Genomic DNA, 15,685 nt, shown 5'->3' with positions numbered 1-15,685 from the left:
TACCTTGCATGATGATCAGAATCAGATCTATCTATAACATCAGGATCATCCATTATATCATCAGCTTGACCATGTGGGATGCTATCACTTTCGCCTAATAGAACTTGTATACGCTTTTTACGCATTCTATCAACATGAATGACTTGATCTGAACCTCGTGGACCACAATTTACAAGGTATTTCAAATCTGACATCTTATTCATAATCTTGTAGGGGCCCTGCCAAAAACTGGTTAATTTAGGTGATGTCCCAGGTTTTCTTCTTGGAAAATAAACATACACCTCCTCGCCAAGTTCAAACTTTTTCCACATCAATTTTCGATCATGATAATGTTTTTGTCTGGCCATTGACTGGTTCATCTTTTCCCTAACAAATGAATGGGCCTTTTCAAGACGTTCCTGTAACTCCCATACCCATTTATTGCTAGGTGTGTCCTTTATTTGAGGTGGCATCTCATACTGGAGATCCAAAGGAGTAGCAACCTCTCTTCCAAACATCATCATGTTTGGTGTCAATCCTGTAGTTTCATGCACTGAACTTCGGTAGGCCATCACAATGTAAGGTAAATGGAAATCCCAGTCTGTATGGTGATCGTTTACAAATGCACTGAGCATTGTTGTGAGTGTTCTGTTAAAACGCTCTACCATCCCGTCAGACTGGGGATGGTAAGGGGTAGTGTGCGTTTTCTGGATGTCTAGTAATTTACACATTTCTTTGAAGAGACTACTTTCATACTGTGGTCCTTGGTCAGAATGTACTACAGCAGGTACTCCAAACCTTGCTATAACCTCCTCAACAATCTTTGCTGCGACTGTTGCCGCTTCCATATTAGGTATTGCAAAACATTCAGTCCATTTTGTGAAGTAATCTGCAACCACCAACATATATCGATTACCACTGGTGGTCATAGGTAGCTCTCCAATCATGATAGTGCTTTCGCACAGTTCTTCTTTCACTACTGGGTACAATGGCTTGTAGTATGTCCTGCTTTGTCACTAAATCTGTCCATTTCCTGTATAGGACTTCTTCCTTAACAACAAGCTGGTCCCACTGGGCGTAAAGAGATTTCACTGTGACCGATTCTGATGATACAACTTCTTTATTTGGCCTACTTTTGGTTGCTATCCAAGTTTTTACTTTTGATATGTCTTTGTCATCATTCTGTAAGCATTTCAAGGGCTTTTGCTGGAACAATTGGTCATCTACTTTAGCACTGCAGATACTCATATGGTCAACAACAAAATGGTCCACTTTACACTGTCTACAAGGTGCGCGACTAGGGGCGTCCGCATTGCCATGCAGTCTTCCTGGCCGATGTTAAATTGTAAAGTCAAACGTAGACAGAACATCCATCCATCGGGCAAGTTGTCCCACAGGATCTTTAAAGTTCATCAGCCATCTCAACGAACTATGATCTGTCCGTAATGTAAATTGACGGCCATACAGATAATGCCGAAAGTATTTTACAAAATGAACTGCAGCCAATAATTCCTTCCTAGTTACACAATACTTTCTTTCTGATTTTGTTAGACTCCTGCTTGCAAAAGCAATAGGCCGCTCTACACCGTCTTGCATCTGTGACAACACTGCGCCAATAGCAAAACTGTTGGCATGAGTGTCTAAGATAAACCTCTCATTGAAATCTGGATGGGCCAGTACTGGTGAGGTTGACAATTGTTTACGAAGTAGATCAAATGCTTCTTGGCATTTGACACTCCAAATAAAATGTGCTCCTTTCTTTGTTAGATCATGCAGTGGCTTGGCGATTAATGCAAAACTTGCCAAAAAGCGCCTGTAGTAGCTACAGAATCCTAGGAATGATCTGAGCTCTGTTATATTAGAAGGTACTTCCCATTTCTGTACAGCTTTTATTTTATCTGGACTTGTTGATATCCCCTTTTGGGACACAATGTACCCCAAGTATTCTACTTCTGTAGAAAACAATGTACATTTTCTGGCTTTTAACTTAAGCCCAGCGGCTACTAAACGGTCAAACACTAGGGTAAGATTTTTAATCATATCATCTACAGTTTCCCCAACTACAATGATATCATCAAGGTATACAAGGCAAATTTGCCATTGCAGACCTCTCAGGACCGTTTCCATTAATCGCTCAAAAGTCGCTGGGGCATTGCAAAGTCCAAACGGCATGACTTTAAAGTTGTAAAGGCCCTTTCTGGTTGCAAATGCCGTCTTTTCTCCGTCATGGGAGGCTACTTCCACTTGCCAATACCCAGAATTTAGATCTAATGTTGAAAAATATTTCTTTCCTGATAGCTGATCAAGGGAATCCTCGATTCTTGGTAGTGGAAACGCATCTTTAATGGTTACATTATTCAACTTCCTGTAGTCGACGCAAAACCTTGTGGTCCCATCCTTCTTTTTTACTAACACTACTGGGGATGACCATGGACTTGTACATTCCTCTATGATTTCCCTTTTAAGCATATCAACATGATGATCTGTCTCCTCTTGCATATGAATGGGCATGCACCTTGGAGGGTGTTTAATTGGTGTGGGTGTTCCAGTGTTAATGGTATGCTGAGTAACTTTAGTTTGGCCTAAATCAGCATCTGAGGCAGCAAACATGTGGGAATACTTCAATAACATATTTTTAACAGCATTGGCATTGTCTCCAGTCAGTCTTGCTACTGATCTTGCATACAAATCTTTAAGATGGTATGGCAATTTTCTGTTATTATTCTGTAAGAAGTCTGTCTTATCATATATATTCTCAACGGCCGACAAAGTAGCTACAAATGTTCCCTTATAAAAAGTTTGTGACTCTGCAGATGGATTCATTAGTCTTACAGGAGCTATTTTGTTGCCTTCTATTAAAGTTCTGGCCACTAGTCCTCTATCAGATTCTAAAAAGCGATCAGATGATTCCACGATACCAAGGAGTGGAACCTTTTCGAAGACAGGCGGTATAACATTGCCCATTGTTATAATTTCACTGTAAGGTGGGACACTTACATTCTCAGATAAGGTGATCCTACAACAGCATATCTTCCCCTGAAGAGCAAGTTTTGCTTGCTTGCCTTTATTAAACATAGAGGAGTTTGGTAAATCAATTAAGCACTCATTTTTGGTCATAAAATCAAGACCGAGTATTCCATCAACACCAGTGTCTGCTACCGCAAATGTTTGGCCAAATGTTAAGCCTGATACTGTAAGGGAAATTAAAAGAGATCCCTCTACTTTCATGGCAGTACTATCCGCCATTAGGATGGGTTTGCTAACTTCAGCAAGTGTTGGGTGTGGATCATTAAGAACAGAATGTAGTATATCTGGTGAAATTATACTGAGAGTTGCACCAGTATCTACAAGTAGTTTAACCCTTTAACCATTGATGATTGTATCAACAAATATGCCTGTTTCGCCAGCCTTTCGACTAATGCCTGTCCTATTTGCTGTGTTATCCTTTTCCTTATCATCATTCCGATGTTCATGTTTTACAGCTGCAGGCTTGTGCCTTGAGTTGGTATTTGGCTTGCCTTGTATTGCATTCTGATACTTGAAACATTTCTTCTTAACATGACCTTTCCTTTTGCAGTAATGGCAGGTCACACCTGCAGAGGGGAGTTTTGTAGAGCTTTGTTTCTCTATTTCCATCTTCATAGATTGCATCTCCTTTCCCTTAACTGAGCTCTGTATAATTCTGTTTGGTTTGAGGGCAAAGATCTCTCCTCTAGAGCCTTACTTAGAATTATGTAGTTACATCTATCTACTGCTGGCAGATTTCCAAGAACACTCTGTGCTTGACCTCGCAAAGCAACGGCCAAATACATCCCCTTCTCTGACAGAGCCCATTTATTCAATTCTACACATATATCAAAGTGAGATTTAAAATCGGCCCATGACGAACTTCCGTCAAATTTATCTGGTTTCACAATGGTGATCTTGGGTTTGTCCTTCTGTGCAGTATTCTCAGGGCGGCGAGTTGTAATGTTAGTCTCATTCATCACTGGAAAATCATGTCTGGATGTATTCGCATGGTATGGTGTGCTCGTAATAGAAAATCTATCTGGCCCGCCATCATCTGCCCTACTTAAATCAGTAAGATTGTCAGGCCTAGTATATGTATTAGGTAGGGTGGTCGTCCTAACAGTTTTAGGTCTTGCGCCCTCCCGTATGTAACCTTGGTCATCTCTGGTAGTCCGCCTACTTTCAGGTAATCCCGAATCTCTGGCGGCTGGCCTTGTCCGACTTTTATTTATACTAGCCTGAAGCCTACTTAGCTTCTGCTCTAAGGCAGTCATCTCAGCATTCACATCGCTCTCAGACATATCAGTAATTCACAAAATTAAACAAACTCGACTAAAATAAACCAAGAACAAATGTAAACTTTAATTATAGAATTTTACCCCAAATCCCGACGCTGCCACCGAATTCTGTAACGTATTTACATTAAATTCTGGGATCGTACCTGGTCAATTCCAGGTTTTGGGGTATTCAACAATAACTAATTTAAACTAATTAGTATGATTTTAGTGAACTGCAAAAATATACAAATATGTCCTAACCTTATCTAGGTTAATTATAATCAAACAGATAATCACTATATCAATCAGAGGCAAGCAACGATAAACTGGTAGTGCTAACTAACATACTGTAGAGCCCAGTCGCCCTCGGATTACCCCATATACTGTAGGACGCCTTATTCAGGACGGACAGTATATGTGGTAGCCCTTCAACCACTACACTCACTGTAGGATGCCTTATTCAGGACGGACAATGAGTATAGCGGCCTGGACGACGGTCTGTTCAGCCAATGCGGACGACACCAAAGAAAAGAAACTATGGCTAGCCTCTTTACTGGAGGTCAACCTCTTCGTGGCAGGCCAGACTTCTGATGGCCTTCCAAATTTACTCTCTAACTGTAAGAACAGGCGAGGAATTGTACTTTATTTAATTTACAAACTTACACTGTTTTCTTCTTCCTTCCTCTGCTGAACGCTAGCAACAAATGACACAGACGACTGCGGAGTCTCGGTATTTATACACAAATTAGATCACGTGATGTAAAGTGACTAATTGAGAACTCCGCATGGTCGTACTTCAAATATCCGGAATCATTACAGAATGACCTTACTCATGATATCGACACTTTATATAGGCCTTCCTATGGCCACGCCTTGTACTACTACGCATAGGCATTCGAACACGTTCCTATCATACGTTTTCCCGCTATTCTTCGAAACGCGGTAAAACTACATTATCTATCTTTCTTCTTCCTCAAACTGCTCTTTTATTTCAAGTGGTAACCAATTGATCTTTTGGTGTACTGAAGATATATGATAAGGTTTTAGAATATTCAATTTTACCCTGGGGGCAAAACGGGGGTAAAAAAAAAATGACGTTTTTTCAACAAAAACCTGGTTCCCAGAACTCCTCCTACATTTCATACAGTAGCCCAATCATCTTTTGGAAGACGATTGGTTGGGTCCTGTAGATGTGCAATAAAGTTTCGGAATTTTCATTTTCACCCTTGGGGCCAAATGGGGGTCGAAAATGATGCTTTTTAACACAACCCTGGTTCCCAGAACTCCTCTTACAATTTACACAGTAGCCTAATAATCTTTTGGAAGATGATTGCTGATGTCCTGTAGATGTGCAATATGGTTTTGGAATCTTCATTTTCACCTCTGGAGTCAGATGAGGGTCTAAAAATGACGGGTTTTTTTTGTACAAAAGAACCCTGGTTCCCAGAACTCCTCTTACATTTTAAGCAGTATCCTAATAATCTTTAGGGAGATGGTTGCTGGTGTCCTGTAGATGCACAATAGGGTTTCGGAATTTTTATTTTTGCCCTGGGGGCCAAGTGGGGGTCGAAAAATGACGATTTGCTACACACAAAAAAAAACCCTTGTTCCCAGAACTCCTCTTACATTTTAAGCAGTATCCTAATAATCTTTTGGATGATGATTGCTGGTGTCCTGTAGATGTGCAATAAAGTTTTGGAATTTTTATTTTTGCCCTGGGAGCCAAATGGGGGTCGAAAATGATGCTTTTTGTACAAAAAACCTTAGTTCCCAGAACTCCTCTTACAATTTATGCATTAATTAATTATAAAATAACGATTGTGGCTTCTTTGTCAGTAACACCAATATGACGAAGAGTATGTTTAAAGGCAAACACTTGTGTGCGGGTATTACTGTCTTATGTGTGCGGGTATTACTGTCTTATGAAGAGTATGTTTAAAGGCAAACACTTTAGCGCGGGTATTACTGTCTTATGTGTGCGGGTATTACTGTCTTATGTGTGCGGGTATTACTGTCTTATGTGTGCGGGTATTACTGTCTTAGTGCGGGTATTACTGTCTTATGTGTGCGGGTATTACTGTCTTATGTGTGCGGGTATTACTGTCTGTGTGCGGGTATTACTGTCTTATGTGTGCGGGTATTACTGTCTTATGACAGCATCTAGTTCTATTGTTGTTATTCTTCATCCTTTTTTAAAAATTAGCATTAACATTTTGTATGGCAAACATTTCTGAAGAATCCAATTTTCCATTTTTATTCTTCCGGTTGCCCTCACCCCCCCCCCCCCCCTTGAAAAATGACGATACCTGCCTGGTTATTACATTTTGCGTTGTTACACATGTATATTGATCGTATGATATAGAATTGCACCCCTTACCAAGTTTTCCTTCATTTACACAGGCCTCCGTGGCTGAGTGGTTAGAGCATCGCGCGCAAAATTACACGGCCTTTTAAAATAGCTGAAATCTTTTAATGTTTGTAAGCTTACACTTATATATCAGTGATCAATTTTCCTTCCTTCTGTGAAATGCTATTGTACATAGAACAGTCTCTTTATCTATCTATCTATCATCTATATCTCTCTCATCTGTTCAATCAATGACTATGAACATGCAAAGTGACCGTGAATACTTACATGTATGTGATTCCCAAAGAAACAATGAATCTTGAAAGTTGTAGTTATATTTTCGTTTATATATTCCCTTATCCCTTATACATATATATTTGTTTAATCAACCGTTTATTTTGGATTGCTAATATGCTAATATAATACCCGTATTTTCACCCAGATGTATTTTGCATATCTACGTTTGTATGTGATCATCGGTAAATTTTGAATTGTGCACAAAATGTATCCAACCAGATATTCAGTGCATACGATTGTACGTGCATGATCAGATTTCTGATTTCTATAAACTACAAAGCTCTGGTGTCCTGATATCTCCCCTGATTGAAGACATCTGATTGTCATGGGTGAAGTGTGTCGCAGTCTGTATAATGGAGTGACAACATGTTGTAGAGTTCTGTCGAGATATAAACAGAATTTATCATTTTGTTTCGTGGATTTATCAGAATAAAGAGAATCTAACATTTATCGTGTCGTAAGAGGCGACTAAATGGGGCGGTCTTTCGGATGAGACCGCAAAAACCAAGGTCCCGTGTCACAGCAAGTGTGGCACGATAAATATCCCTCCCTGCTCAAAGGCCGTGAGCGCCGAGCATAGGCCTAAAGTTTGCACCTTCAATATATATTCTTAGAACTTATTTTCTGTAGCAGTGAGGGTTCTTTAACGTGCCAACGCCTGTCGCGACACGGGACCCTTATTTTTAAGTATTTCATTATTTCTAACAGGGCCGTAAGTAGGGTTCTAAATCAGGGGAGGCAGGGGATTGGGGGCCGCCGATTGACTTTACGACTGAAAATGACACTTTTTAAATCCCAATTTATCATGTTTGTGTTTCATTTGTACTATGTAAAGAATCGTAATATGGTGTCAAAGACAAAGGTGCTTGTCTTCATTTTAAACATATATCCTATAATATAACATTTATATAATTTTATTTTCTTTTTTGCCAAAAAATCAGACGAGGCAGTTGCCTCGTCTGCCTCATCGGCAGTTACGGCCCTGTCTAACAAATTAAAATTGTCCTTACTTTGATAGAACGTTGTTACGTCAAACTACCCACAATGCAATTGCACATACATCACAAGATTATCAAACATACATAACAAGATATATGATATGCATCACAAAATATTTCAAACTGCTTTCTGGACAGCAGAGAACATTTTAAATTGAAAGGAAGTACGTCACATAATGGTAATGTGCGATACCACTTAATTACTATACATAGATAAGACAAGTGAGTAGATATTAATTCGATTTCCTTTCAATATATATATCAATAAATTATATGTGATAAGATAAGTAAAAACAACAGAAAATGATTGGTGAATGGAATTTCAGTTCTATGAAAAGTTATTATTTTTGTGAAGTGGCATACAAGCATTCTTTACAAGAGTTATGATATTACGTGTCATAAAATTTATTTTACCTAGATTAGGAATGCCGCGGTCATTATTGTGCGATATACCTTCAGACGCAATAACTGATTATGAGAAAATTGATACACATCTCGCTTGCTCTTTGTATTTTGTTAATACATCATTAAAGTCGATAACTGATCATTCAATTTTATAATCATAAAAATTAATCAATATACGAGTATGTTGCAAAACAAATTTATAAACGACTGACACAAGGTGGGGGATCATTTGACTATTATTTTCTGTCATTCGTTTGAAGCTGTAGGGGTGCCTGAGAGTGGAATCACTTTTTATACCTCTCTTATGATTAAAAATGGGTTGATCGAATGACACAAAAGTAATCAAGAAGAAGAAAAAAATCTCTTGCTGTGGCCTTCAATTCGAAATTTAGATATATCGACGACGTTTTGTCTATTAACAATAATAACTTTCATTCATATGTCTATTCGATATATCCCTGTGAGCTCGAAATAAAAGACACCACAGAGTCGTCCACTTCTGCTTCATACTTAGATATTTCGTTGAAAGTAGACATTAACGGCAAACTGACAACTCAACTATATGACAAACGGGATGATTTCAGCTTCTCCATCGTCAACTTCCCATATTTATGTAGCAATATTCCATTATCACCTGCATATAGTGTTTATATCTCTCAACTGATTCGATACGCAAGAGCTTGTTCTGCGTATAGTCAGTTTTTAAATCGAGGCAAGCTACTGACAAACAAGTTGATGGTACAGGGGTTTCAACAGTCTCGATTGAAGTCAGCATTTCGCAAATTCTATGATCGTTATAACGATGTAGTTCGTCAATACAACCTATCATTGGGTCAAATGCTGTCTGACATGTTTCATATCGATAGTTAGGCCGTTCTTGGCACAATGATTTTTACTACGAATAACTCCGTTTACCCGTTCAGGATATAGGGATCACGACGGATGTGACCGGTCGACAGGGGATGCTTACTCCTCCTAGGCACCTGATCCCACCTCTGGTGTGTCCAGGGATCCGTGTTTGCCCAACTTTCTCTTTTGTATTGCTTATAGGAGTTATGAGATTGATCACTGTTCGTTATCTTCACCTTTCATCGAAAACAAAGTATTATACTATACGAACCCATATAACACTAAAAAGGGATCACGACGGCAATTGAGCTCACTTGAATGTTCCTAATTTTAGATCATGTAGGGTATAATGGAAAATATTAACTTTGAAAAGTCCGCTAAAAGAGTCTGCATGCAAAGAAGGGGACTCCTAAGGCTATCATTTTCCGCCCTCAGTATGGGTCTGTAGGGATACCACCTGGGGCCTCACGAGGGTCGGGCCACTTTTCAGATATTTCTAATAACCGAAAATGGGATGATCGAACAAAGCAAAAGTTATATACGAATAGAGAACAACGAAGTCAAGCATGTAGAACCCTTAAAAGTGATCACATAGATCTTCAAGGGCAATTGAGCTCAGCTAAAAGTTCCTAAATTTACATAATATTGGGTCATAACGAAGGCCAAGGACAACTTAGTCTTTGAAGAGTCCACAAAAGGAGTATGCAGGCAAAGAGTAGGACCCATAGGGCTATCATTTTTCGCCCTCAGTTTGGGACTGAAGGGGTACCACCTGGGGCCTCACGAGTTTCTGACCACTTTTTAGATCTCTCTAATAATTGAAGACAGGGTGATTGAACAAAACAAAACTGATATACGAATAGACAACAACAAAGTCGAACATATATAATCCTTGAAAGTGGTCACAAAGGCCTTCAAGGGCAGGGGAACCCTTTTACTTTGAAAATAAGACAAAACACAAAATGGTCACCAAAGCGTCAAAATTCTCTTTCATATTGATAGAGTATCACTCGACTCTGTAGACACTAGTAGAATAGGTTTTCAATGTTTTGTTTGTAGATAATTTTATCAACATTACTGTAGTGCAGATTTGTAGGGTGACAATTTTATCAACATTACTGTAGTGCAGATTTGTAGGGTGACAATTTTATCAACATTACTGTAGTGCAGATTTGTAGGGTGACAATTTTATCAACATTACTGTAGTGCAGATTTTATCAACATTACTGTAGTGCAGATTAGTAGGGTGACAATTTTATCAACATTACTGTAGTGCAGAATTTATTTCTTCCACGAGTAAATATTGTAATTTTTGTAGACAAGAGGGTAGAGAAATGGCTGTTGATGGAGTCTCCCATGCCTATTTTGACTATATTTGTCCTGTACCTTATACTGGTCAAGCAAGGCCCCCGATGGATGGAACAGTACAAACCTCTTCAGCTACAAGGATGGCTGGTCATATACAACTTGGCGCTTGTAGGTTTATCTGTGTATATGTGTGAAGAGGTAAGTCCCGGTATTGTCTTTTTAGTATTCATCGACCGCATTCATTGGATGCTAATACCACGTGTATTTCAATTTTAATCAGTATATATATATATATATATATATACCCAACCTTACATGAACCCCTAGGATCTAAACGATTCATGTGATAATCAATCAATTAATATATAAAGCACTAAATAAGCACAACTAGGTACTGAAAATTTTCACCCCAGCCCGGGGTCGAACCAGCGACCTACGGCACCCACCGCCTAGCAAGATTGTCAAACCAGTGCGGAAGTCCACTCGGCCACAACGACTTCCCTAAAAAGGAAGCTTTGTTATGCTCCTAAAGCGCTACTTATACACACTGATGCAATCCCACACAGTCGCTGTGTCATTCAGTGTTTAAGATATTTTATATATCTTTATATATATATATATATATATATATATATATATATATATATAATCCAAATAGAAAGAGTTGATATCACACAGTCAAAATAATTCAATAAAAAAATCAGGAAAATATACAGTTCCAAAATATATTTAAATCACTAGCGCTTTCTGGATTTTAACATCCATCCTCAGGTGAATACAAATTTTAAATAGGATTTTTTTAATTTAAAATTTGTATTCACCTGAGGATGGATGTTAAAATCCAGAAAGCGCTAGTGATTTAAATATATTTTGGAACTGTATATTTTCCTGATTTTTTTATTGAATTATATATATATATATATATATATATATATATATATATATATATATATATACCAGGTGTGCAACGACATTTTGCCCCTCTCATCTCCTCGAGTCCGATTTTATTATTAAATTCACCGAAACAAACTATTCTCCGACATGGTTAACCTCAGAAATGATTTTCCTTCTCATCCGTCGCTTCAAAGGTCTACACTCCCTCGCAACAATCCAACAACGGATGTATTTTGACGATATTTTGTATTTTCCCACCAAGGCCTGACTACCATGTCGTGACGTCACGAAATCACTTGGAGTATCTATATATATATATATAGAGAGAGAGAGAGAGAGGTTTTTTTTCCATTTACAGTATATCTATTTCCTGATTAAAATCCATATACCTGTGCTAATACATGTACATTCTGTGCCACGAGTTGCTCTGTTGAATTGTGAAACAAAGGATCATAATTTGGATGTAATAATTTTTGGTTATTCTAACTCTGCGAATTGATCCATATACATTTCCTTTATCTACAGTTTCTGGAAAAGAGGCACGATTTTCAATTTGAAAATTATAGGTTTGTCTCCTAGTTTATCAGAAAAACTCTGATTATTTTTCTTTCAGAACCATTACATCAATGGACTATCGCTACCACCACTAATTCTCATTTTTTTCGAAATGTATATACATATCAAAAGCGTTGTACACTGTAGTTGAAGGCTCTGCAGTATAAAGTTAATGATGACATTGGATACTGAACAGTGTAATCTACATTTATTTGCAGTTTCTAGTAACAGCCATCAAGTCATCCTACAGTTTAAAATGTCAGCCTGTGGATTACTCTGACAACCCTTTAGCATTAAGAGTAAGCTTACTTTAACCTTAATTCATTTCAAACTTCTTAATGCTACATGTGCAAACCAGTATGTAACTCGTACACCGTGTTCAGTCAAGTTGTTCAGAATACAAGTCGAGTTCTTCAGGGGCAGTTAGAGGAGTTGCATTTTTTTTTTCACAAAAAAGGTTATTCAGTGTCAATTTTGGGGTTTCAATTTATATGTTACATATTTTCATGCAGATGGCAAAAGTATCATCTGAAATTGCATCTACTTCTTTGAAAATATTCTAGATTCAACCATTACATGTATACACTTTCTATGTGATTTTCTACGTGAGTCATATGTTCCTGTCTTTTATCATTTGTGTGGCTTTTGTTCCAGATGGCCAGTGTATGCTGGTGGTATTTCTTCTCCAAAATCATAGAATTACTAGACACGGTAGGTTATTAATAAACTTTTTTCGTTTCTTCGACAAACCTTATGTTATATTCAAACACTAATAAAATCATTTTTCGAGAAAGTAAAATTGATCATGTTTTTTATTGCGCAACATATGACAGATGTATTAATTTTGGATATTCTTTATTTGTGAATAGGACAGGTTTTAATCACAATTCAATTGATTCTACCACTCCAATGGGGAGAGAGAAATAGAGAGATAGTATAATGACATAGTTCTACCACCACTTCTCAGATAATTATGTTGACTTGTCAGATCTTTATGTTGACTTGTCAGATATTTATGTCAACTTGTCAGATCTTTATGTCGACTTGTCAGAAAATAATCACCATGACCAAGAACTCAATATATTGTTATTAAAGTGTGTTATTATATGATTGAATAATTCCTAGCTCTCTAATTGACTGAGATCCAACAATGTAGAAATCATACTACGTTATGTTTACCTGCACGTGACCTTCCAGGTGAACATAAGGAATTATTTTTTCCACATAGGACCAAAAATAGGTCGTTGAAACTTACAATTAAAGCAAAGAACAACCTTGAAGGGTTTTTTAATCATATAATAAAACAATTATTGCTGTTATTGAGGTTAATACGATGATTTAGCCACCTTCGAAGTACAATATTCACCTCGCCCTTCGGGCTCGGTGAATATTGTACTCCTCAGGTGTCTAAATCATCGTATTGACCTCAACAACAGCAATAATTGTATATTAATGCTACTGACTGTCATCTACTTGTCATGATCATATTTGACAAGTTAACATTATTTCTGACAAATCAACATAATCAACTGACAAGTCAACATAGTTATCTTACAGGTCAACATAATTATCTTACAGGTCAATATAATTATTTGATAAGTCAACATAATTATCTGACAAGTAAACATACTGACTGCTAGTTTTAAGAAAGTTATCATTTGAATTATTAAGTCGACTTGCCATATAATGATGTCGACTTGGCAAATGTTATGTTGACTTGTCAGAAAATTATGTCGACTTGTCAGATGTTACGTTGAGTTGTCAGAAAATTATGTCGACTTGTCAGATAATTATGACGACTTGCTGGAAAGTGATGTCGACTTGTCAAATGATTATATTGACCTTTCAGATCTTTAGAAAAAATATGCTGTGAACTGGATGGTACAAACTAAGCATAGACCCTTTTTCATGTTGAAGTTTTAAACATGAGAATCAGTGACAAGTCGACATAAAGATCTGACAAATCGACATAAAGATCTGACAAGTCGACATAAAGATCTGAAAAGTGTTGGCAGAACTATGCCACCATTAGATAGAGAGATGGATTAAATTCAATTTTTTTTTTAATATAGTTGTATTATTTTGCAGGTTTTCTTTATATTACGGAAGAAGAATAATCAGATAACATTTCTACATGTATTTCACCACAGTACGATGCTAATTAACTGGTGGCTAGGTGTGAAGTTCATTGCAGGTGGACAATGTAAATCTTTCTTTACGTTTATCAGGGATTTGTTCATGTTTGTTTTTATATCATTAGTACTGTGTTTTTTTATCATTGGTATTTGGTTTTCTTCTTTAAGATTGTCCACTTTTCAATTTTACAGCCTTTCTGCTCGCAATGATCAACTGTTTTGTGCATATCTGGATGTACATGTATTACGGTCTCGCAGCACTAGGCCCGGGAGTTCAACGATATCTTTGGTGGAAAAAATATATCACTAAGATGCAATTGGTGGGTGTTATTATGCGACTGACAAAATACTACTATGCTAATTGATGAAAAAAAAATGAATAAAAAAATAACAAAGCAAAAAACCCAATCAAAATCATTAATTGTATAATCACGATTTTAATATCGAAATTAATGCTTCAAGACAGAATAGGCTTTGATTTATGACTATATATGTAGATTTTATATGCTTATGTATTTTATTTTCAGACACAATTTGTCTTGATCGTTCTACACACTGGTTATAACATGATGACAGATTGCGATTTCCCACAAGGTTTCAACTATGCCGTCTTTATTTATGCATTCATTCTAATTGGACTGTTTTCAAATTTTTATGTACAAGCATACTCAAAAAAGTGGAACATCTCTACAATTAGAAAAAAAATTTCTGAATGAGAGAAATTTACAGTTGAACAAAATCAAACATGTTTCATTGTTTCCATGACATTTTATTGGTGTTTTAGTAGTAAGTGTCAGAGAACTTTTCTATATTCATAACATACTCTAGTAGAGATTGTAGTATACTCGATAACATACTCTAAGTACAGATTGTAGTATACTCGATAACTTATTTCTATATTCATAACATACTCTAGTAGAGATTGTAGTATACTCGATAACTTATTAACTTTTCTATATTCATAACATACTCTAAGTACAGATTGTAGTATACTCGATAACTTATTTTTTATTCACGTTGCACCTGACATTAATGTAATTGTATGGGGATTACAGTGAAAATGAAAGTGTCACATCTTGACGGCATTACACAGGTACAAAACATGTTCCAGTAACCATGTGAACAAACTTTAACTAATACTCTACTGCTGGCTTTAAAGGTCAAGTTGAATATTATCTAAATAGTTTGTGTGTTTTCTGGTTTATCTATTTCACAGACCTAATGAAAATAATATGCTGAGTCATGAATGGCAATTTTCAAACAATAAACTGTTTTGAAGTGGCATCAAAATCTCTTTTGGTAATCTCTATTGGTACAGTAAACAATCTATTTACACGCAAGTTACTTCCCGTTGGTAATATGACTTACTAGAGAGACGCAGACAGTCTGGGGAAATGGTGCACTTGGCTGCTTTGAATTGCACTAGAAAGTTGGGTTATGATTTCCAAAGGACCCGAAGTTTAGGAAATTTGGACGCATATGTTGGAGAAAGACAGCTTTAAACCTTTCAATGGCACTAAACTCGGCCTAATGTGAATGACATTTTGAAAAAGACCAATTTGCTATAAATATTAATTCAGAAAGTGCCTATCGGTATAGAATAATCAAAGTACTGAAAGCAGTGAAAAGCCC

General features: G+C 37.0%; 1 protein-coding gene across 1 annotated transcript in view; it reads left to right on the top strand.

Annotated features, from left to right (window-relative positions):
* LOC125671029 (elongation of very long chain fatty acids protein 4-like) overlaps positions 1-15,343 on the top strand; it is a 32,160-nt gene extending 16,817 nt beyond the window's left edge. Inside the window, exons 2-7 of the mRNA XM_048906516.2 lie at positions 10,480-10,667; positions 12,137-12,217; positions 12,573-12,629; positions 14,007-14,121; positions 14,246-14,373; positions 14,581-15,343. Of these exons, the coding sequence (XP_048762473.1) occupies positions 10,480-10,667; positions 12,137-12,217; positions 12,573-12,629; positions 14,007-14,121; positions 14,246-14,373; positions 14,581-14,769 (758 nt within the window). The 3' untranslated portion in view covers positions 14,770-15,343. The remainder of the gene's footprint in view (positions 1-10,479; positions 10,668-12,136; positions 12,218-12,572; positions 12,630-14,006; positions 14,122-14,245; positions 14,374-14,580) is intronic.
* Positions 15,344-15,685: the final 342 nt, after the last annotated feature.

This window comes from Ostrea edulis, chromosome 4 (genome assembly GCF_947568905.1).
Source record: "Ostrea edulis chromosome 4, xbOstEdul1.1, whole genome shotgun sequence".
In the NCBI taxonomy this organism is placed as follows: Eukaryota; Metazoa; Mollusca; class Bivalvia; order Ostreida; family Ostreidae; genus Ostrea; species Ostrea edulis.
This window is presented reverse-complemented; position numbering and strand designations above follow the sequence as displayed.